The sequence below is a fragment of the Podarcis muralis genome, chromosome 5 (assembly GCF_964188315.1).
Source record: "Podarcis muralis chromosome 5, rPodMur119.hap1.1, whole genome shotgun sequence".
In the NCBI taxonomy this organism is placed as follows: domain Eukaryota; kingdom Metazoa; phylum Chordata; class Lepidosauria; order Squamata; family Lacertidae; genus Podarcis; species Podarcis muralis.
This window is the reverse complement of record NC_135659.1, coordinates 89,046,378-89,070,251: the sequence shown is the minus strand read 5'-3', so window position 1 is coordinate 89,070,251 and position 23,874 is coordinate 89,046,378. Positions and strand designations below refer to the sequence as shown.

General features: G+C 45.0%; 1 protein-coding gene across 4 annotated transcripts in view; it reads right to left on the bottom strand.

Moving 5' to 3' along the window:
* PHACTR3 (phosphatase and actin regulator 3) overlaps nt 1-23,874 on the bottom strand; it is a 214,040-nt gene that overhangs the window by 81,998 nt on the left and 108,168 nt on the right. For 2 of the 4 annotated variants that reach the window (XM_028735353.2, XM_028735354.2), the window contains 4 exons: nt 20,256-20,429; nt 9,194-9,400; nt 5,392-5,563; nt 2,632-2,879 (listed from right to left, as the gene is read on the bottom strand). In XM_028735353.2, the coding sequence (XP_028591186.2) occupies nt 2,632-2,879; nt 5,392-5,563; nt 9,194-9,400; nt 20,256-20,429 (801 nt within the window). The remainder of the gene's footprint in view (nt 1-2,631; nt 2,880-5,391; nt 5,564-9,193; nt 9,401-20,255; nt 20,430-23,874) is intronic. The other 2 variants (XM_028735355.2, XM_028735357.2) reach the window with 1 other exon arrangement.

Below are 23,874 nucleotides of genomic sequence, written 5' to 3'. Positions count from 1 at the left end.
AGAAGTAACAGTCCTGCAATCAGTGGTGAAAAGTCATTGTAGAATACTGCAAGGGGAAAATGGAGTTGTCAGTCAAGAAGTGACAGCTGACAGTTGAAGAGGGTTATAATAGAGACTGGGAGGATGGAAGATGAAAGGTCAGGGCTTAGATAATGATAGGTGTTTAGATTAAAGGAAAAGTGATAGCAGCTGGAATGGTTACAGTAAAAGCTCCAGCAATGGTTAGTGGTGCTGGCAGCCATCTTTCTCAAAAGACAATGGAGTGCGCCTCCTGGGGTAAAGTCAAACTGCTGGAGAATCACAGTGCCTGCTGTGTTTGCAGAGATATAACTGCTGCCTCTTGTGTTGCTTTTGTTGTGTTAGCAGCACCAAAGTGACCTCTCCAGGATGCAAGCCTGGGCAGAGTGTACAGAGGTCCTGGGCTGCCCAGCTGACAAGACCCGACCCTCCTCTCAGCCTCACTGATATAGTCCAAAGGAAAGCAGAGCAATATGTACTGCACCAGCTTGGCTGCTGGAGTTGCCGGAAGGAGGCATGCAAGATCCATTCAACCGTCCTAGGAACTCCCCTCTGGATTTGTGTTGGGTTGACTCCTTAGCCTTTTCTATTCCCAAAGATGTCTCACAAGGCAGTGGGTATGAATTTTCCCTCGGGATTTACTTCTGAAGCCTTTCTCACGAATGAGTATCGCCACAAGGCAGCAAGGGGTTAAGATCAGAGTTTCCCTTCTCCTAGATGGACTACCTTCCCAGGTGGACAAGCCTCATCACCCACCCACCCCCACTTCCCTCAACAGCATATGCAGAAACTGCCTTCTTGACCATTGGACCCACTGTTGGGTCTCCTCAATTCACCAGAGCCTGTCTTTGCAAGCAGAGGAAGTCCATAACCCATCAAGGGTTTGAAACCCATCGGCTACCTTCACCTGGTTTAGCCAGCCAGTCCAGATTAGTGTAAAATCTGCAATAGTCGAGAGTGTCAACTTGTTGGGGAGCAGGAGGTGTTTTTAATACTCTCAGTGATGCTTGGTTGGGGAGGGAAAGAGGGGAAAGGATGGAGATATGGCTCTCCTTCTCTGGAGGGCTTTGTGAATTGGGTAGATTGGGGAAGGTGAACAATTTTACTCAGGCTCCTAGGCTCAAGAAGAAGGGCTGTGGCTCACTAGCAGAGCATCTGGGTTGTGCACAGAGGGGCCCTAGATTCAATCTCTTGCCATCTCCAGGTAAGGAGGGCTGCCAGTCTGTACCCAGCCCTGAGCTGGATGGACTAGTGGCCTGACTTCGTATATATAAAATCCTAAATCCTAGTTTATCATTGAATCTAAAGAAACATATTTCTGCAGAAACCTGTTTAGGACTGCACTGTAAATGCATTTTAAACCTGCCATTTTAACTGATGGTGGGCCCGAATTCTGCTCTCATTTGTTCTCTGCAACCTCCCAAATGTGTTTCAATCTCGGACCAGATAAAATTTGTCAGGTCTGTATTCCATGCATCCCTGTATCTGCACAAAAACACACAACTTCCTCTGGTTCTGGAGCTGGAGAGAGAAAGCCAAATGGGGACCACATGCACTGTTGTTTTTATAAAATTAGAGAGCAAAGAACAACTTCACCTCAGCTACCTCATCACCTGAAACTTAAATAAACCAACCCCACCTGAAAAACCTTAGGGGAAATTGCCCCTCCCCCATTTTGGGTGGTCAATTTCTGACCCCTGCCTCCCTGCAAATGGTCAAAGGAAGGTGAGCTAAAAGTTCAGCCTAGGTTTAGTTTCAGTTCTAAAGCTCATTTTGCTGATAAAAGGTTTGGTGGTGTTTTGCATTTGGATGTTGTGTGTGTGTTTTTTTCTTTAAAATAAATTTATGTGTTGTTGTTGTTTTGTTTTAAAAAATAACCCCCACAAACTAGTTAAAGTATCATCTTAACCTCCCACATTTGTTCTTTAACAAAGGACCTTAGCAGAAGTCACGATGAATGTGAGGCTGCATTACTCAGCAGTGCAAGTTACAAGAAGAGTCGGAGCAGCGGCAGCAAAACACAGGTGGAGAGAGAGAGAGAGAGAGTTGTCAGGGGGAGATGGTCAATGAAATGCCCTTCTTGGATCTGCTGCTGGGCAAAAGCGGCAGTAGCTAAGTGAGGTGCTGCTGACCATTCTGCTGCAGGAATGATCAACTTGGGCACTGGAATCACCAAGGAAGAGCATCCATAGGAGAGCATCTGCACTGCACAAAGAATGGCATGGGTTCAATCTGGCATCTCCAGGTAGGGCCGGGAATGTCCTCTGCCTGAAGCCACAGAGGGCTGCAGTCTGATTTAGCAGGAGGCGGCTTTCAAGGAACCTAAGGAGCAAACTGGGAAATATTGTCCCAGAAGGGTGAAGGTGAGCCAGGCATCAAACTCTGAAATGAAGGGTGAGATGCAGAAGAACAGCATGGAGTTGCAAAGACTCTAACAGAATGCGACAGAAGCTAACGGCTGGAGATGGCTAGGCAAAGAGAAGGAATGGCAGATTTGAAAAGGAGGCCTCACGACCTTGAGCAACAACGTAATGCACATGTAAAAAAGGAACAAAACAAGTGGACCTGTCCTTCAGAATTTCTCGTAAAGGCTCACAAAGTGACTTTGCTTACCAGAAATGATGGAGTCATTTAAAACCTCTTCATCCTGATAGAAAACAGAGTCGTCCTTGATTTCAGAGTTCATGATCAGGTTCTCTTTGTTCTCATCCGACTCCTTGACGGAATTCCGCTTGTTCTCCGGGTCGCTGTTGTAGCTCACCGAACTTTCCTTCTCTTTGCTGTGATCAACGCTGCACGTTCTGGATGGGCGGATGTCCATTCGCTTCTTGGGAGAACCTTTGTTTTCTCTTCCCTGAAAGCTGGGGGTTGAAATGCAGATAACACAGATTTGTTTTGGGGTTGTTGTCCCCCCCCAACCACCAGACTTAGCACCACAGGAAGGGAATCAATGTCTCAAGCTTGTTGCCATGAGCACTTTGCTCTGCAGAGGGTTGTGAAGGAGCTGCGGTGGGATTACCATGTCTATGACAGGGAAGCCAAGAACTCAATATCTGTCACAAGGGGAAGGCACAAGAGGGCAGTGACTGACACCTTGTTTTGAAATATGTTAATGTGGGGTGCCGGGTTGACCTTTCCAAAGAAGGCAGTGTGTGTGTGTTTTTAGTGGAAGACTAGAGTTCAAAAGAAACACCTCCACTTGGGCAATTGGGTGCTTTACGGAAAATTTAAAAAGTATGCCAGGGAAGCACATCATTATTAACCCTGAATAAGTTGTGGCCTTTTTGGATATTTACCAGGAATGGGTTCCATTCCTGTCCATCCCTTCCACCATACATCTAAAATACTCTTTGGCATGGACAAAAATACATCAATCTTTTCAAGCATAATAGACCAATTTGCACCCAGTCCTCCTCTAGTTTACTTGGGGCAGTAGTGCACCATTCAGGTCTCTGCATATACAGGCCTCCATACAGAAGAAGAAGAAGAAGAAGAAGAAGAGTTTGGATTTGATATCCCACTTTATCACTACCCGAAGGAGTCTCAAAGCGGCTAACATTCTCCTTTCTCTTCCTCCCCCACAATAAACACTCTGTGAGGTGAGTGAGGCTGAGAGACTTCAAAGAAGTGTGACTGGCCCAAGGTCACCCAGCAGCTGCATGTGGAGGAGCGGAGATGCGAACCCGGTTCCCCAGATTACGAATCTACCGCTCTTAACCACTACACCACACTGGCTCACCTCACAGAGAATCCCACATGGCGCATGGCATGAAATGCATGGTGATGTGTGCCTTCTCTTCCCTCATAAGAATTGGACTGCCATTTGGTAAGCATTTAGATCAGCCTTTGTTATGGTCCTGAGGCTATTAGAACCCAGTAATACAAATAAGTTCTCTGCAAATGGGAAAGGTCCATAGTGAGGTCCAGGGTGGATTCACCGTAAGGATGGAAGAGCACTTTGGTTCACTTTTTAACATGAACCTACCCAGTTTGTACTTCCAAAACGTCAGGGCTGCCTCTGAACAGACTGTTCAGAAACTTCAGTTCTTGCAGAAGTCAGCAGCCAGGTTGATCACCAAGGCAAGATGGTTTGAGCATATTATACTGATCCTGGCCTGACCGCACCGGTTGCCAATTAATTTCCAGGCTCAATGCAAAGTTTTGACCTATAAAGCCTTAAGCAGCTCAGGACTGCAGAACCTCAAGGACTACATCTCTCCATATGAACGTACCTGGAGCTTGAGATCATCTTCTGAGGCCCTTCTTTGAGAGGTCTGGAGGGTAGCAACACAAGAAGGGGCCTTTTCTGCAGTGGCTCCCTATTTGTGGAATGCTCTCCCTGGAGAGGCTCACCTGCTGCCTTCATTATATATGTATACCTTTAGGCGTCCGGCAAAAACGTTCTTTAACCAGGCCTTTGGATGATTGACATCCAATACCCTTTTTAAATGTTCTTGTTTTTATTATATATTTTATGTTTTTATCTTGTGGTTTTATCTTCATCATCATAAATCTTTATTATTGTCCAGAGACCCAACAAATCGTTACAAAGCAATACACAATTCATACAGCCTACCTCCAGGTTAAACAAACATTTTGTTCAGAATATAGGGATCATTGGTTCTTGCAACCACCGATAAAAACTTTGCCACTGCTAATGTTCTAGCGTTTGTCCGGTCTTCCAATAGGAACCTGACATAGTGAGCCTCTGATTTTCCTGGGAAAGGTACCAGCAAGGGTAATATCAGTTCAGCCCTGGCTTGCTCATATTTTGCACAGTGAAACAAAATATGTTTTATGGACTCGATGTCTTGAGCACACGAACAAAGTCTGTCCTGGTAGGGAACTCCTCTCAACCTGCCATCCAATACTGTAGAAGGAAAGACGTCTAGGCTGGCTTTGGTGAAAAGCCTTCGATAATTTGGTACTGTCAGGTTTTTAATGTAAGATGTTAACTTAAAGACATGCCCATATTGTACTCCTACTGCCAGCAGACTACAGACTGCATGTGATCGAGATCGCAAGTCACTGTGTGCATTATCCCATAATCTTTGCTTTAACGTCTTTAGGGCACCTTCATAACCCAGGTAATGTCCTTTTATCTTGTGAACCGCCCTGAGACCTGGGGATGCAGGGCAGTATAGAAATAATTAATAATAACAATACACATATTAAAATGCAGCTAGTCTTCAAAATCCACACTTTCCCCACAGCCAGCGAAGCTACTTGGAGTAGACTCACTGGAATAAATGAAGCGAAGGTGGCCATGTCCATGAATGTCAATGGGTCAACTCTGAGCAGGACTAGCCCTTGGAAAGTTGAGAAGTGGAAATGGATGCCCCTGCCGTGTCCTGTAACCTTCCAGCCTCTTACCTATTCTGCCGGTGTTTGGTGGCCAAAGCTCTGTGAAGTTCCTCGATGACTCGGCTGGGAGGTAAAGGCAGGTGGACGGCACCAAGGTGAGGGGAGCCATTTGGCGTGTGCTGCCCTCTGAGGTGGGGCTCGGAGATTTTCTGGCCTGAGGGCTGGAAGGGAGCAGCTTGTCCTGAGAGTTGGGAGGAACCAACAATTACATAATTCTTCAAGACAGTGGATGGAGGGGATTTCAAGGCTGGCTCATCTACTTCACTTCCTGCTGCGGGAAATAAAACCACAAAAGGGCATTAATGGCTGCATGCCATGGAGGAGGCCCCGCTGGAGCCACACTGGGCAGCCTTCCTCAATGTGGTTGTGCCTTCAACTGCAGTTCCCATCATCCTTGGCCATGCATGCTGGGATTGCATGGAGCTTGTCATCTGAGAATATCTAGAGGGCGCCCTTTATGGGGAAGGCTGACCTATGGTCAGATGGGTACCAGAGCAGAGTAGGATCAGCTGTGCAAACTGCTGGTGGACTGCAGATTAAGCCTTTTAGCAGTACTCTTTCAGGGCTGGTGGGGCTCATCAACCTGGGAAGGAAAGCTGTGATCCTAAACCTCCACTTGTGGGATAGCATCATCATCATTAAAGCTTTTATTGGCATCACATACAAACATACAAAACAAATCAATACAGAATTACCACTTCCCCAGTGGCACAAAACATTTGCTAAAGGAGAGGAGGCAGAGCAGTCTATGGTCACATCTCTAGGTCTCCAGGGAGATCAGACATCTGCAGTGTATTTCAACGACAAAAAAAACCAAATAGAGATATTTAGCCACTAACTTGGTGAGCTCCTGATCATTCCCCGGTAATAGAAAATGTATAACCTCCAACTCTGGTTTCCATTTGGGGATACAGAGTTGATCTAGAAATTGCTGACGGAGATCAGCATATAGTTTACAATTGAGAACCATATGTGTAAGGGTTTCCACCAGGTGGTCTTCACATGGGCAAGTTCTTTCTCCTTCCAGCCTGCCTGAGGGGGGACATGTTTTCTCTGCTGCTATAGTTAGTTCTTGGCGTTCAATATCTTGTGGGATATCACCAGGACAAGAAAAGGCTAAGGAGCAAACCCTACACAAATCAGGAATGGTTGGATTGCACCTTGTACACCTCCTTCTGGAAACTCATGCAGCCAAGCAGGTGCCATACATTTTGCTCTGCTCTCCTTAGGACCACATCAACAAGGCCGAGAGTTGGGGGTCTTGTTGTCTGGGCAGCCCAGGACCTCTATACACACTGCCCAGGTTTGTGCCTGGGGAGGTCACTTTGGTGCTGCTAACATTGTGGTTTGACTTGACCCCTGGAGGCACACTCCATTGTCTCTCGAGATGCCAACAACAACAAGGTACTCTTTCTGTGGTTTATCTTTATGTGCTGAAGCCATTACAAGTCAGCCAGCTGTGCTTCAGGGAAGCTCAACTGCAATAACTGGTCCTTGAAGAACACTTTTCTAACTGCCAAGGTCTGAACTTGGAGTGGGGTGGGAAACCAGCCTTTGAAGCTGCATGGATTATGCACTGAAATTTCACCCACGGACCTTGGTTGGTGATTTCCCAATAAAGCGCATTTCCGTTAAAAACAAAAACAAACCCACACACAGTTTACAAAAGAACCACTGAAATAATTGCTGCAATAGACTTGACTTCAGCCACTGCTGATGACTTTACGCCACCCAGTGGCACAAGCATGGATTTAAATCCAGAGGCTCCCAAACTGGAAGGTGTGCTGTGGATGGGAAAGAAATAAGAACCATCCCCTAATGTGGATTTTACTTTTCAAGTATCTTAAAATGGCTAAAGGTGGAGCTTGAGTGAACTGTGTGCCCTTGTTACGGTGCCGGTACGTGGCAATTGGGACCATCAGAAAAGCTATCCCATCCTTCAAGGTGTTTTGTTTTCCCTGGGTCCCTTCCTTGTAGCTTAAGGCAGGGGTGGCTAAACCAGGTGTTGTTGGACTCCACTTTACATGTATAGCCAATAGTCAGGAATGATGGGACCTGTAGTCCAACCATTTGGAGAGCCACAGGTTAGCCACACTTGCCTTCAAGGATGTGGCATCTCCTATGGCTTGTAGGGCTGGACGATATCTGGTTTTCAACATCGCAATATATCACAATGTCTGAAATTAGAATAGAGCTATGTAGAGAATTATGAATTATGGTGCTGGAGGAGACTCTTGAGAGTCCCATGGACTGCAAGAAGATCAAACCTCTCCATTCTGAAGGAAATCGGCCCTGAGTGCTCACTGGAAGGACAGATCCTGAAGCTGAGGCTCCAATACTTTGGCCACCTCATGAGAAGAGAAGACTCCCTGGAAAAGACCCTGATGTTGGGAAAGATGGAGGGCACAAGGAAAAGGGGACAACAGAGGATGAGATGGTTGGACAGTGTTCTCGAAGCTACCAGCATGAGTTTGACCAAACTGTGGAAGACAGGAGTGCCTGGCGTGCTCTGGTCCATGGGATCACGAAGAGTCGGACACGACTGAACGACTAAACAACAACATGTAGAGACATTGGCTGGCTTCACGATTTTTCCCACATTATGATTTTTGCATAGCACGCACACACGCGCACACACACACACACACACACACACACACCATGATTCACAATATATTCCCTGGTCAAAAATTATGAAACCGGTATCATGATATGGACTTGGATGGTTTTGGACAATATATCACCCAACCCTAATGGCTTCATTCACCCCCTTTTACTTTATGCTTCCTGTTCTTCAAATTCAAATGGGTGAACAGCTTCAGCTGAGCATCTATCAACCTTAGTGAAACCAGTAAAAACCAGCATTAACAGAGTTGCAGGGTACCATCTCCACCATTATTTATGTGCAAGAAAAGTGATCATAGAACTGATGAGCTCTGATTCAGGTACATTTCCCCCCACCTCAAAGATTGTTTATTTAACTTCCGCAAAAGTTGGGGTTCCCACAAGAGTGCTAATCTCCCCCTCTTGTTTCTCATTAGCTCTATTTTGGGTATCCAGTTGTCATAAAACCTAGCACACGAGTTCATTAATATTTGTTAAACTTTAAAAAAAATATCTGGATTTTGTCAATAATTTTAATGTATTTTAAAAATATTTGATGTGAACAGGGACTTTACGATTAAGTTTGGACTGAAATTCACTTTTGCATAGTGAATATCCCATGTGAATTCAAACCTGGCGACGCAAAAGATTCCCTCCTGTATCTCTTGATTGTTTTGATCTTGTCAGGCATCAGACATGAAATATCAACCATTGCCAAGAGTCAGATACTACAAATTATTGCTTCTTACCTATTAAATGTTGGGAAAGAAACACTGAATCCCATGACATGTGAACTTTCACCACTCCTACAAATTATAAGAAGGAGCTGGGTGGAATCCCATCACTTTTATATAGGCTGAGCCTCCATCTCATGAATCAGAAGAGCAATTTTCTCCTCCATCACCACCAGACCTTCTGGCCTCCATTCTTTTTCACTGAATATCAACATATCAGATTGCAGGACAATTTGGGAGCAGAACTACTGATCTGGGAAGATATGAAGTTTCTACCAAACATTTCCACACCTCTGCAGTGCTACTACAATTACTCTTGTGTTCTGATGTCATAATGCATACCCCTCCTAATGTTGGAGTTCTGCCTTTTAAGGGAAGGGTTGCATCTCAGTTTTAGAGCACATGAATTGCATTTTCAGGTTCTTTCTTTATTTCTATTTTAGCCCTAAAGACAAGTCCTGAATGAGGCTCACCTGGTACAATCTTCGAGACTTTGGAGACAGTCTTAGGTGGCGGAACTGGAAGTGATGGAGGAGGGCTGGGGAGCTGCGCTGAGTTCCTTTCCATCTGCTTTTGGGGCGATTCCGTAGATTCCGAAAGAAGTAAGGCTTGTGGATTCTCTTCAGAGGCTGGCAGGCTGGCATTTTCACGTTCATCTGAGGAAGCTGGCGTCTTCTTGGCTGAGGAGATAGGATCAGAGGTGGCAGGATTTGTGGAACATCAAATTAAGACTGATGGCAGTGCATAGGGAGGGACAGGCGAGAGGGAGGACAAGGGATACAGGAGCTGCATTGCACATGTAAACAATGGACATGGTCAGTCATGGCTAGGAAGCCAAGAGGACTGCTGAAAATGACAAGCAGCTGGGCTGACTGAAAGAAAACAATTGCATACTGTGTTGGAAAGCAAGAGTCTCAAATGGCTTTTCTTTACAACACACACAAAGATGCACACATGCAAAATACACACAAGGTCTAAATAACACCCCTTTTTCACAGCGCATCAGCCTTCCATAACTTGGTGCCCTCTGGATGTCCTCAGACTACAGCTCCCATCAGCCCCAGCTATCATGGCCAATGGCCATGGATGATAGGTGTTGTAGTCCAACAACACTGGGAAAGCACCATTTTGGGGGAGGCTGCTGTACAGAAATGCTTTATGTAATGAACTGGTGGCTGGTTGCGATTATGGATTGGATGAGAGCCAATAAACTGAAATTTGTTCAAGACAAGACTGAGATTCCAGCTAAACATCAGGAAGAAGTTTCTGACATTACTGTTTGACAGTGGAACAGACTCCCTCAGGAGGTTGTGGACTCTCCTTTCTTGGAGGTTTTTCAGCAGAGGTTGGATGGCCACCTGTCATGGATGCTTTAGCTGATATCCCTGCATTGCAGGGGGCTGGACTCCGGTTCATCTGCAATTCTATGATTCTCTGACTCTATGCTATTAGTGGGTTCTTCTGATTGGCTGAGTTGTGTGCAACCTGTCCTAGGTGGGTTTGTAGTTTGAGGTGGCCTCCATGGCATGCCTTCCACTGCCTTAGCTGGTGGCCCCATTATGACCCTTTCTGGCAGGGCTAACCTGGCTACAGTAATCTATGCTCTGGTGACTTCAAGATTAAATTCCTGCCCTGCACTTTGCCTGGGACTGCCCTTGAAGACAGTTTGGAAACTGCAGCTAGTGCAGACTGTGGCCACCTGATGCCAGCAGGCTGAAAATGACACTGGTTCTGGGCTGATTTAAACTCATAAAGGCCTTTGCAGCTCAGGAGCCCAATATCTTTAGGAGTGTTTCTTCCAATCTGAACCTGCCCAGACCCTTCAATCTTCATCTGAGACCCTCCTCAGTTCAGAAGGTGGCAACAAGAGAGAGGGCCTTTTTGCTTATGGCTCCCTGTCGTATTAGATGGAGATGTTCTTGCTGCTGAAGTTTTGAGTGCTCTCTTTGGCGTGCTCCTTTATGGGTTACTGAAACTGATTTTATTGCAAGGTACTGTTTTGAAATTGGTGGGGGTGAGAGAGGGAAACCTCTCACACCTTTAATGAAGCACTCAGGCTTTGAGCTTGTTTGCATAAATAGAATTAAAAAATGATTCTTTATATAGAGTATATGTCTGAAGTGTTTAAAAGTGTATTTTAAAGGTCACAGATTTAAACAGCAGGCCAAGGGAGATATAAGAAAGCTCAACCCCTTAGTGCTAATGAAGGATTTGACTTTCCTACAATACCACTTGATGAAGAAGTACAGAATATATTCCTATCACCAATGCCATTGATCCCAAAACCCTCAGATTGTTCTCTGGTTTCTTGCTTCCTAGACATCTGGAGATGTCATTCAGAAGAGGGAAATATGGATTGATTTAACCAGGACAGAATCCTCATTGACTTGGAAATTAAAGAACTAATCTTGTGCTCCGCCTGATAAATAGAAAGCTGCCAGATCCCTTAGTGTGGGCAGCTTGGGCCACTTCTGTACCTAATAATAATAATAAATGTTATTTACAGTGGTACCTCGCAAGACGAATGCCTCGCAAGACGGAAAACTCGCAAGACGAAAGGATTTTTGGTTTTTTGAGCTGCTTCGCAAGACGAATTTCCCAATGGGCTTGCTTCGCAAGACGCAAACGTCTTGCAAGTTTGTTTCCTTTTTCTTAACACCATTAATACAGTTTTGACTTGACTTCGAGGAGCAACTTATAGCACGTGGTGTGGTAGCCTTTTTTGAGGTTTTTGAAGACTTTGGTGATTTTTGAAGCTTTTCCAAAACTTTTCCGAAACCGTGCTTCGTAAGACGAAAAAATCGCAAGACGAAAAAACTCGCGGAACGAATTAATTTCGTCTTGCGAGGCACCACTGTATATTCCGCCCTCCCCAGCCAAAGCCGGGCTCAGGGCGGCCAACAACAGCAAAATAATACAACATTCTAAAATCATTTCATTAAAATTAATTCAACTCTAGTTGATGGCAACCATTAGGCTATATTTAAAGCACTATTAGACAACTCTAACAGCCATGGCTTCTCCCAAAGAATCCTGGGAATAATGAGTTTGTTAAAGTTTCTGGAAAGTGTAGCTCTGTGAGTGGAGAGGTGTGTCACCTAACAACTCTCAGCACCCTTAACACTCATTTTCTTTCAGCAAAATGGAACGATAACCCTACCACACAGGCTATTACTGGGGTGACATATATAATGATTTAAAAAGCTACCTTCATCGTTACAAGTGTTACAATTCCGACACACTTCACACTAAAGGTTACCGTCCTGCTAACATTAGTCATAAGGAACTGTGCAATCATAGTCAGGCCCACTCAGAAATAAGCCCTATTGAGTTCAGTCGGGGATCCTTCAAGAGTGTGAGAATTCAGCCTTGGTCTCACTGAAAGAAACAGAATATTGAAGGCAGAACATAGCTGTCAATGGCTGCTAGTCGTGATGGCTGTGTTGCATCACCACAGCTGGAGAGGCACAATCAGTGCTGGATTTACGTACAGTGGTACCTCGGGTTAAGTACTTCATTCGTTCCGCAGGTCTGTTCTTAACCTGAAACTCTTCTTAACCTGAAACACCACTTTAGCTAATGGGGCCTCCCACTGCTGCCGCGCCTCTGGAGCATGATTTCTGTTCTCATCCTGAAGCAAAGTTCTTAACCTGAAGCACTATTTCTGGGTTAGCGGAGTCTGTAACCTGAAGTGTATGTAACCTGAAGCGTATGTAACCTGAAGCGTATGTAACCCGAGGTACCACTGTATAAGCTAAATAAGTTATAGCTTAGGGCCCCACTCTCTTGGGGGCCCCCAATAAAAGGGAAAAAACCTTGATGTACATTTCCAAAATAGAAGATAAAAAGGAAATAAAATAAAACCTATATACAGCAACAGTGTTTTGTGTTGTGTAGGCTCCTATGATGTAAGTCATGGGCCCCGCCTGCTAGCCTGCTCCCTAAAATATCACTGGTTTGCTCATTTCTATATATAGGGTGCCCACATTCTACATGTGCAAATGGCTTTAGATACCTATTAGGTCCATAAATTACCATATAGCATATATTCAACACAAAAAACAGTGACAATTTGTTGACAAAGGACAGCTGGGCATATAAAGGTCCCCATTGCCTTCAGTAGCTTAGGGCCTCATCAAACCTAAATCCGGCCCTGGGCACAATGGTTCTGAATATTAGCTGCTGGGAATGGCAGGTGCTGGAAGCGCCATGGGACTCAGATTCCGCTTGTAGGCTTCCCATGGGCACCTGATTGGCCACTGTGAGAACAGGATGCTGCACTAGATGGGTTTTTGGCCTATTCCAGCAGAGTTCTACTTACGCTCTTTCTAGGATATAAGCCATTGCTTCCTAGTCCCCTTTATTTCAATGGCAACATAGTCGTGGCTGATAAGTTCCATCAGTTTTGGTGGTGGGTAACTTGCAGTGCACCTATGGGAATGTGCTGAATAGCGCATGATAAAATGAAACCAAGGAATGCAGAATTAAAGAGATTCATAAGACTGCTGCAGTTCAGACAGTAGAGGGCAGCAGAAGGAGGGAGCAAACTGAATTAAAGGAATGCTCATTGTATTCTCTGAAGGGGAAAATATTACCAACGCGCTGTAAAAGCTACTTGCAAGCCGCTGTTTCTCAAAATCCTTTCCGACTGGCCGTTCATGCAAATCTTTCTGAATACTTGTAAATTTTCTCTGCCTCCCCCAAAAGCAAAATGTGGATTTCTATCACCATTGTTACAATATCCCAATGCAGCAAGCCCATTCCTACATAAATATTTGATGCTTAATCATAATGTATCTGCCTTTAGGGGCAACGTGCTGTGAAACATATGCATTATTTCTGAAGGGAGAATGCCCTGGCTTTGTGCAATGTACAGCTCTCTGCATAAATTCTTTATAGTCTGCATTACAGACAAATATGCCAAACAGCACATCCAATTGTAACAGGGCTTGCTCCAGCTGAGCAATTAATTGCCTTTCCTGTTATGCCAAAGGTCCCAGTTGCCTAAGGCAGTGGTTCTTTAAGGTTTGGATAAGCAATGGGGGCCATCAAAGATGCTCTTTAGCAGGCTTTATTTACAGAGTGAGGGAAATAAAGAACAATGCAAGAAACAAGGGACATCATCTCATGGGTCAGCTTACAGGAGATGGGGGCAGCACATGGTGTCGACAGCAAGGTCTGCACTGAAGAAGAAGAAGAGTTTGGATTTGATATCCCGCTTTATCACTACCCTAAGGAGTCTCAAAGCGGCTAACAATCTCCTTTTCCCTTCCTCCCCCACAACAAACACTTTGTGAGGTGAGTGGGGCTGAGAGACTTCAGAGAAGTGTGACTGGCCCAAGGTCACCCAGCAGCTGCATGTGGAGGAGCGGGGAAGCGAACCCGGTTCACCAGATTATGAGTCTACCGTTGTTAACCACTACACCACTCTGGCTCTCAGAGATGGCCTAGGAAGAGTTTGACCCATTGCCTGCCCAAGAGGGGAAAGGAATCTCTAGCAACAGGTGGCTTCATAAGAGGCCACCTGTTTCCTCTTGCTTTGTTCTTTATTTTCCACATCCTGTATATAAAACAGAGCAGCTTGGATGGTCTTCATTGCCTGTCTGAATCCAAAAGAAGCACTGCATTTCAGCAGCCAAAGCCTTTGGAAGAACACTTCCCTGTTTTGATGATAACCAGTATCACCAGGATTTTTTTTATCTCACCTCTGTTCAGAACTCTGTTGCCACTCACCTTTCTTGCCACTCATAGAATCGTAGAGTTGGAAGGGACAACAAGGGTCATCTACCCCTGTGATGCAGGAATCTTTTGCCCAACGTGGGGCTCAAACCCACAACCCTGAGATTAAGAGACTCGTGCTCTATTGACTGGGCAGCTGGCTTTAAATCAGACCCTTAATTCCCTACACTGGCTTCAAATCTAGTCCTAGATCCATCATAAACACCTTTGCCTTATGAAACCCTCTGTCACCTTGTCACCGTATCCCTTAAGTCCCATGTATCCCAATATTTAGCCTGGAGAAGAGGAGGTTAAGGGGTGATATGATAGCCATGTTCAAATATATAAAAGGATGTCATATAGAGGAGGGAGAAAGGTTGTTTTCTGCTGCTCCAGAGAAGCGGACACGGAGCAATGGATCCAAACTACAAGAAAGAAGATTCCACCTAAACATTAGGAAGAACTTCCTGACAGTAGGAGCTGTTCGACAGTGGAATTTGCTGCCAAGGAGTGTGGTGGAGTCTCCGTCTTTGGAGGTCTTTAAGCAGAGGCTTGACACCCATATGTCAGGAGTACTCTGATGGTGTTTCCTGCTTGGCAGGGGGTTGGACTCGATGGCCCTTGTGGTCTATTCCAACTCTATGATTCTATGATTTATTTCTCCATCTTCACTTCCTTCAGCTGAATGTGCCATTTAACCAGCACTGCCTATGGCCCCTTCCTGTCCACAATGGCTAACATGTTCTCTCAGATCTCCTGCATGGTAGGGCAGCATTAGGGGTGAATGGACCAGTCTTTTCCATATCAGTTTCATTTGTGTTCCTTCATAAGTCTACTCTGTTCCGCTTCTGTATTAACTTATGACATTTCTCATTTAAATATGTAAAAAGGTAAATGATCCCTGGCAGTTAAGTCCAGTCGCAGATGACTCTGGGGTTGCGGTGCTCATCTCACTTTACAGGCTGAGGGAGCCAGCGTTTGTCCACAGACAGTTTTTCCGGGTCATGTGGCCAGCATGACTAAGCCGCTTCTGGCACAACGGAACACCGAAACCAGAGCAGTGCATGGAAATGCCGTTTACCTTCCCGCCGGAGCAGTACCTGTTTATCTACTTGCACTTTGACGTGCTTTCGAACTGCTAGGTTGGCAGGAGCTGGGACCGAGCAATGGGAGCTCACCCCGTTGTGGGGATTCAAACCACCAACCTTCTGATCGGCAAGCCCAAGAGGCTCAGTGGTTTAGACCACAGCGCCACCAAATCCCTTTTAAATATTTAGGTTATCACAAAATAGGTATTGGAAGTCATCTCAAGGCATGCTGAAAAATCCACAATTCATATGCATTCTGCTTCCTGCACTGCAGGGCACTGAACAAGATGACTATTGAGATGCCTTCTGACTCAACAATTATATGATTCTATTGTTTTGGTATTTTCTATACATTTTAAAGTGGAAAACTACACCACAAAATAAAGAGAACTGCAAAATCTGAAGGGTAATTATTTTCCGATCCTCTCAGATCCATCTGAGAGGTGTGAATTAGCTCAACTTCATTAAAACAAAAAAGTGGATTGAACAAAATCCATCCCTAAATGTGCCCATTTAGACCATCCCTAAATGTGCAAATTCTCTCTCACTCTCTTAAGTCCCACCTCAGAATTGAAAGCCAGAAATTATAGAATTGTAGAGTTGGAAGGGACCCTGAGGGTCATCTAGTCAACCCCCCCCCATGTAACTACTTCCACTAATTCAACTACAGAGTTTTATTAAAGATACATGTAAAGAAGTACAGTAAATGCAAGCCAGGGGTGGGGGGTGGGCAGTGGACTAACTGATGAAATTAAAAACAAAACTCAAACAGCTCTGGTGGACTACCAGATATAGGTATGCAGCTGCAGGAAAACAGAGCTAGGTGTAAGTGGAGAAACTTCTCCAGTCTTTGAGGCAATAAGTAATGGCTTGATGAAGTGTTAACCTCTCTCCGTCAGCACTCACTAAGAGCATCCTCATCTTATAAAGCTAGTTACACAACTAAGCATTCAACTGAAAGCACAAAGGGTCAAACCAGGGATGGGATGTGCATGCAAGCCCACCCTCAACAATCTTGGGCGCACCGGCTGCCCTGCAGACCTTTGCAGGATTGGTGCAAAGGTCTGGAAGTGTGATTGAATGTGATTAGAAAGCTCTGCATTAAACAAGAGCCCAGGCTTATCAGAGTTTGCAATTTCAGGGAAAGTTAAATCAGCCTTCCAGAGACTTGCCGATGGAGTGAAACGTTGCCGTCTATTTTAAAGTCTCTGTAGTGCATGGATGGGAGCCCTTGGAGGCCTTTCCTTGAGTGCTTTGGACTAGCTGGAATATGACCTTGAACTTGTGATAGAGCCTTTCACTTGCCTAGTAAGAGGATGGAGATATGTGACACATGAGTGCGTATAGAAGCCTCTGGCTTTTGCATGGCTATAGTTTTCCAGGAGCCATTATTTTAAAACCTTTCCAAGATCAGACTCCTCTACCTATTCCATATCCTCTATCCTCCTCCACCCCAAATGTGGGTTGTTCCTGCATAAGCTGTTCTTTAGATCAATTATTTTTATTCTGGAACTCCTTCGCCTTTCATTTCATTCCTCTCCATTGCTTCTGCAAGTCGATCCCTACTGTCTGATCCACTTGCTCCATCAAGGAAGTAAGCTGCTCTTTCATAAGGAAAACCTGTGCAGCTATTTCTGCTTTTTCTCTTTGCCTGCCTCCAGTGTGCTGCAAAATCTCCTCCACTCTGACCGACTGCGGATGCTGTGCTCAGGAATTCCTACGAAACAACGATGCTTCCTGCAGAAACATCCATTTCAGGCTCAGCTGGGTGAATAATTCTTCTGTCTGGGGAGCCAAATCATCTTCAGGACTTGTCTCGGACCAGCCCAATTCATTGGCAAAGGACAAGGTGGGACCTCCTGCTACCATTCCAACAGATGGCCTGACCAGAATCCTTTTTAACATGATTGATAGGACAGTGTCTCCCACTGCATATAAGGACAGCTGCAGGGTAGCTTAGGGGCAACAGGAATGCAGCATGGCACCCACAGTTTAGCCTGTTCCTCACCTTTCAGCATCTGTCATCTGAGTCAGCCACCTCGCTCTGTCCAGCAGCCAGGTTGGCCATGCCTGAAGCAAGCCTGCTTCTGATGTCTGGTTGGGGCCTTTTGCTTCAAACCAAAGTCCTGGATGTGTCTGATTAAACTGGAGGGTGAAGAGATCTCAGAAGACCTCAAACACCCATCTTGTTAGGTGGCATGGCTATCTGCTGGCTCCCTTCCTTGCAAGCTTTAGGTGAGCTAATAAGGGTTTCTCCTTTTTCCTAGCCTTCAGTTTGGTTTGGTCTCCCCCATTGACAACGCTTCGACTGTTTTATTCTGCTCTTGGTTTCATTGTATTTAGACTGGCTTTCATTGTCTTGTGAGCTGCATTTAGGACCCCAATGTAGCATATAAATAGGCCTTCTCGGTGGGGGCACCCTGACTGTGAAATGCCCTCCCCCGGAGATGCTCACCTGGTGCCTAAATTATGATGCCTTTGTCACCAGGTTGAGACTTCTTTGTTTCCCAGGTCATTTAATTTCAGTATGCTTTAGTGTGTTTAGATTTCAGCATAAATTGCCTTCTCTTTGGTTTATTTTAGGTTGGCTTCTAGATATTATGCTATTCTGTTTCTACATGGCTTTTCTTCATGTTTTATGTCAGTTCTATGTTTCCGTGGTGTTTCTGCAGAGATCATTTTACAGATTGCATTGTATTTGTGTTTTTATTGATTTTTGCAAAATGCCCAGGGGGCTTTGGCCCACGGGTGGTCTAGAAATGATGGAAGTAAATAAAACAAATTATATAAATGACAACAACCCAGCACTGAGGAAGATAAAAGATATTTGTCAACCCTGACTTGTTTCCTTTTGCCTTTAAGTGGTTATAAACAGTCTTTTTCATATCTCTGAGAATCAGTTTATGCAGTATAACCAACATGTTAAATCACTCCACGTGGAAGTTGTTTCCTTGTAGTAAACAGTAGAATCGATCGTGTGGCTTTCTTCATGCCAATAAATATGCCTAAAATAAATTATCTGTTCTGCTACTTGCACTCTTTCACTGGAGCTGAGCTGTTCCACCTTACTGGGTTACCAAAGCCTGCTTTATTTACTTATTAGAGACATTTCTATACTGCTCGGTTACTAAGCAGTATACATAAAAACCATCCACAGAACATGGGGCAAATAAAAATTATCATAACATCAAACACTCCCTTAAAATGCCTACTGGATCAAGAAATTCTTAGTTATGCACCTGAAGTTCCACAAGGAAAGTGTCTGTCTAATCAAAATTGGGAGGGAGTTCCACAGGCTTCAGCCCACTACACTGAATGCATGGCTTCTAGTAGCTACAAGCCATGCAGCTGAGTCATGGGGGACCACCAACAGAGACTCCTCCAAAGATCTCAGTGATTGAGTTGGGATATAAGAGATCAGATAGTCCTTAAGGTTGTTAGGAGTTCAGCCTACACTCGAGTAGGACCCTGGCAGAGACACATGCCCGACTGGCATGTTCCCTCCCTCCTGGTCGATCGTTTGGGAGCTTCAAAAGCTTTCTTCTGCCCGAACATCACAGTGACCTATGCCAACCGACACCGGCACACTTAGGGATCTGCAGAGTTTGCACATCATACATAACAGGCCTCAGCAACTCAGCATTTTGGCTAATCTACTTTATTAACATATAAAAACACATGGAGCACTGCAACATGGCTCCCTCACTCTCTAGCATCAGACAGCAAAGAGAAAGAACAAAGGACAATAGTCCCACTTCACGGAACACAGTAACACAAACATCCTGTCTCCGTCACTTCCCACTTTGTGGAGTCAAAACATATACCGTCATGGGATAGACAACAATCCCATGACTGCAGTCATGGAGCAGGAATTCTAACAAAGGTATCTGGAACCCAAATTGTAAATTAATGCTAGAACCTTGAATCTGTCCTGGTTATATATGGGCTGCCAGGGCAAGCTTTTGAGCATTGGTTAAAGGTAAAGGTAAAGGTACCCCTGCCGGTACGGGCCAGTCTTGCCAGACTCTAGGATTGTGCGCTCATCTCACTCTATAGGCTGGGAGCCAGCGCTGTCCGCAGACACTTCCGGGTCACATGGCCAGCGTGACACGGAACGCCGTTTACCTTCCCGCTGGTAAGCGGTCCCTATTTATCTACTTGCACCCAGGGGTGCTTTCGAACTGCTAGGTTGGCAGGCGCTGGGACCGAACGACGGGAGCGCACCCCGCCGCGGGGATTCGAACCGCTGACCATGCGATCGGCAAGTCCTAGGCGCTGAGGTTTTACCCACAGCGCCACCCGCGTCCCTTGAGCATTGGTTAGAAGACCCCTATTCCCCTCACAGAGCTACAAGTCCCAGAGTGGTTTAACATTTGATCCCTCTTCATAGGGAACTTTGGGAATCAAAGAAACTGAGGGGAATAGGGGGGTCTCCTTACAACTCAGAGCACCCTTAACAAACTACACTTCTCATCATTCCTTGGGGAAAGCCATGTGGCATGATACTGCTTTTAACCTGTAGTACAGAGAGGGCCTGAGCTGGACAACATGCTACCTCCAGTTACATACAGTCTCAATCATAGTTTCTTTCAGTAAAATGGTAGAGAGCTTCTGGTCTCGGGAAGAAGAATAGGGCCAGCCCAACACCACATCCTACCGTGGCATCAAACTGACTCAATTGCAGCTCAGCGGAATGGAAAGAAGGCCAATACCGTTGCAAAGCCAATACCTGAATCTTCTCTCAGCTCTTCTGAATGCAGCTCCTCGCCAAGTGAGGTGGCATTGGTTGTGGCTGATATATGTTCCTGCCGCGTCTCTTCTGAGGTAAGTGCCTGGCATGTGGGGGATGAAGGGTCACTCAGCATTGCTCTGGTGGCACCAGTTGCTGCTTTGCTTTCAGAATCTAGGACACCATGACATTCTCTCATTAGTTAAACCATTAAGGATTTTCTGACGCCCACTTCCCATGCTACGGTTCTGAGTTAAAGGAGGGCCTCGTTGGGTGGTTCTCAGAAAACCAGCCTGGGAACCCCTGTTTTAAGGGTGCTGTATGCAGGTGCTCTAAACAAACCAATAAATGATGCAGTGCACGACCTCCATAGTAGTGCTATGGGATGGACTGCCGTGGAAGCATGCAGACTAGATATATACACAATGTCTTTAAATAAGTGCTGGTGGTGTTCTACATGAGATACAAACACTTATCCATGTGTGGTGGAGGTGCAATGTTTGGAGGGAGGGAATAATGACAGGGAGAGGATAGACAGACATTCCAGTATTTCTTCACATGCTAGTAGAGCTCAAGGTTATGCTATACAGATAGTGAGATTGGACCATGCAGTTAGGAACAGAGTTAATTCTCATTACCTGGGGTCACCAAGCACGGAAACAGGCTTAGCCCCCACTTTAAGCATAGGCCCGAAACTTTGAAGGCTCAAGACATGATTTTCCTGCCTTAAGTGGATCCTAAATAGTGCTAGGCTAGGGCCAATGTGCTGACCATTCCGTCACCAAGTCCTGTCTTCATCTATTTTCCTCCTCCACATGGTGCTGCCTAAAGCATGTTATTTCATCCTGATGTAAGAACATAGCAACAAACCCTGATGGATCAGACCAAAGGCCCATGCAGTTTAGCATCCTGTTCTCATGACAGACAGCCAGATGACTATGGGAAGCCCACAAGCAAGACCTAAGTGCAATAGCACTCATCCTACTTGTGACTTCCAGCAACTGGCATTCAGAGGCATACTTCCTCTGACAGTGGACATAGATCATAGCTCTTGTGGCCAGCAGCCATTGATAACCTTACCTTTCATGAATTTGTCTAATCCACATGGCAGGACCAGCTCTCATCTAGATTCACCAGTTTACTTTCTTGCATATATAGTGAGAACAAAACCCACAATCATTTGGAGGCGCAATTGTGGTACAGGTGAAATGTATCCCTGAACATAAGTGGCCCATCTCTCACTGGCAAGGACTGGGGGAGGAATGAACTTTGACTTTGTGTGTGCAGAGCATACAGAAATATACTGTATCTCCCTGGATTCCTGGCTTTCCCTGCATACCCTACCTGATTTAATGGCATTTGATGGGCATTTTGCTAGGTTGAAATTAACTGAGTTTATAAGATATTTCCTCATCTTAGGAATGAGAATGGCCTTGTGGAATGCATTTCTTGTACGTTTTAAAGCGACTACTTAAGCTCTGCTTGCCTCTTGCCTCTTTCATGGCAGCTGGAGTGAAGTAAGCTGCGTAATGGAAGTTGAATTTCTTTCTTTCCATTACAGACCACTAGAGGAGACCATAGGATGCTTTTGATCACAAAGAAGTTGAAGCACCCGATAAGGGAGGTGCAAGGACAGAGCAAACCAAAATAGCTCAAGGCTGTATGCTTTCCCTTATTAGTGCATGTAGGTATATCCCTACTCTCCCAAACAATTTAACCCAACTCCATGGGATCTATTTATTTTTTCCTTGCTTTTTATTAGTTTACTATCAACATGGTTCATACGATTACAGTATACGGAACCATGTGGGCGATTAGGGAATTTCTTAAAAAGCAAATGAGAAATCAGCACCAGGGACAGTTCCCTAAGTCTGAAAATACAACACAATGCAGGCTGCAACATGTGCTACAAAATGTATTCACGAAAGGCAAACTTGGGTAAGTATTAGCATGCAGCACATGAAACAAGTAAGATTTGCCTTCTCTGTGCACATGTTAGAATGTAGCTATCAGGCACACCTTTCCAGTATACGTACATTGAGTATACACAGACCAAAATCCCACAAAGAGTCTTGTGGCACCTTAAAGGCTAACAAATTTATTATGACATAAGCTTTTGTTGACCACAGTCCCCATCAGCAGATGCAAGGAGTGACATCCCCAGATGTTACCTGACAGCTGATGACCTCATTCAATGCCTCTGATGAAATGGGTTGTACACCTCAAATGATTATGCTAGGCTAAACGTATTAGTCTTTAAAGTGTCACAAGACCCTTTGTTGTTTTGCTACAAGAGACCAATGTAGACCATTTCTCTGAAAACTGTGTTGTTGTCGTTTCAAATTCACTGTATGTGATTGTCAGACATGACACATGTATTGCAAACTCAGAGAAGAGAGTTCCCTCCAAAAACTGTAAAATGTGAAGCCATGGAGAAAAAAAACTAACCTATGAGGATATATGCTGTTTTGATGTGAGAGCAGGTCTATAGTATTCATTCAAATCAGCCACTGACATTTTCCTATGTATAATTTAAATTACATAAAATGTGTACACAATTTGATTTTTCTTTAAAAGGGGGTGGGGAATAAACCCAGCCTGGATCCATTTTCAGAAGCCAGAAGGAAATATATATACTTCTGTTTTCAACTTCTGTGTTTCCCATGCGCAAGCTTATGTGGGAGTCACATTTTTAAAAACCACCTTTGCTGTTGATCTGACATGATCGGATCCCAAATAATTCAGAAGACAGGGGTGGTGGAATCTATTAGGCCAATGTAAACAATACACTGAGGGCTGAGTATCCTTCATTATTTTCTGCTCCGAGCCAGAGCATTGCCATGTTTTCCTTACTGAAACTGGTCTTCCTTCAACCTCCCTGCCTCAGAAATAATAGGCTCAGCACTATAATCCAAACCAAAGCAATTACTGGAAGAGGAACATGGGTGAGGAACCTGGAATGATCTCCGGCCAGAGAATTCACATCCCTCCATTTGAGACACCCTTCATCAGAAGCTGATGACAAGACCGGCTTATCCTTGTTACTATTTCATTACAAGTTTCTGGAGTGGTGATTGAAAGGAGTTTCTATGGAGCTCAACCTCCCCCCCCCCCCCCCCCGTTTCATCAAGGGCACTCAGACCCAGCATTTCACGCTGCTTGCAATCTGAGGACATGGGGAAGCCTAGTCTGCATGCTGCAGAGCTCCCAGCGCAACATTTTTATAGGCTGAGCTCGCCCACTCTGCCTCGTAATCACGTTCGGAGAAAAGTTACTGTTCTTAAAATAGCCTTTGCAGCAGCACAGTTGCTATGATACGCTGCGAGGAGGGAGAGAAGGGAGTTCATTGCCTATGTTTCAACTCATTGTGAAGCCAGCCCATACATAGTCATTGGCATATTAACTGCCACCCGCATTGTTTGCTGCCCGTGTCTTTTGTCTTTCCTTTCTTGTGCACTATAAAATCTGGTCGTTTGGGTGACACCCTACACTTTTGTAGCAGAGACAAGCTGCAGAAATGTGGGGAGGGGAGGAATCCCCATCAACGTTTACTTTGTATTCTGAGGAGCCGTATGAGAAAAGTGGTCCTGTGGTGTTTACAAGGAAAGCAGTGGCATGG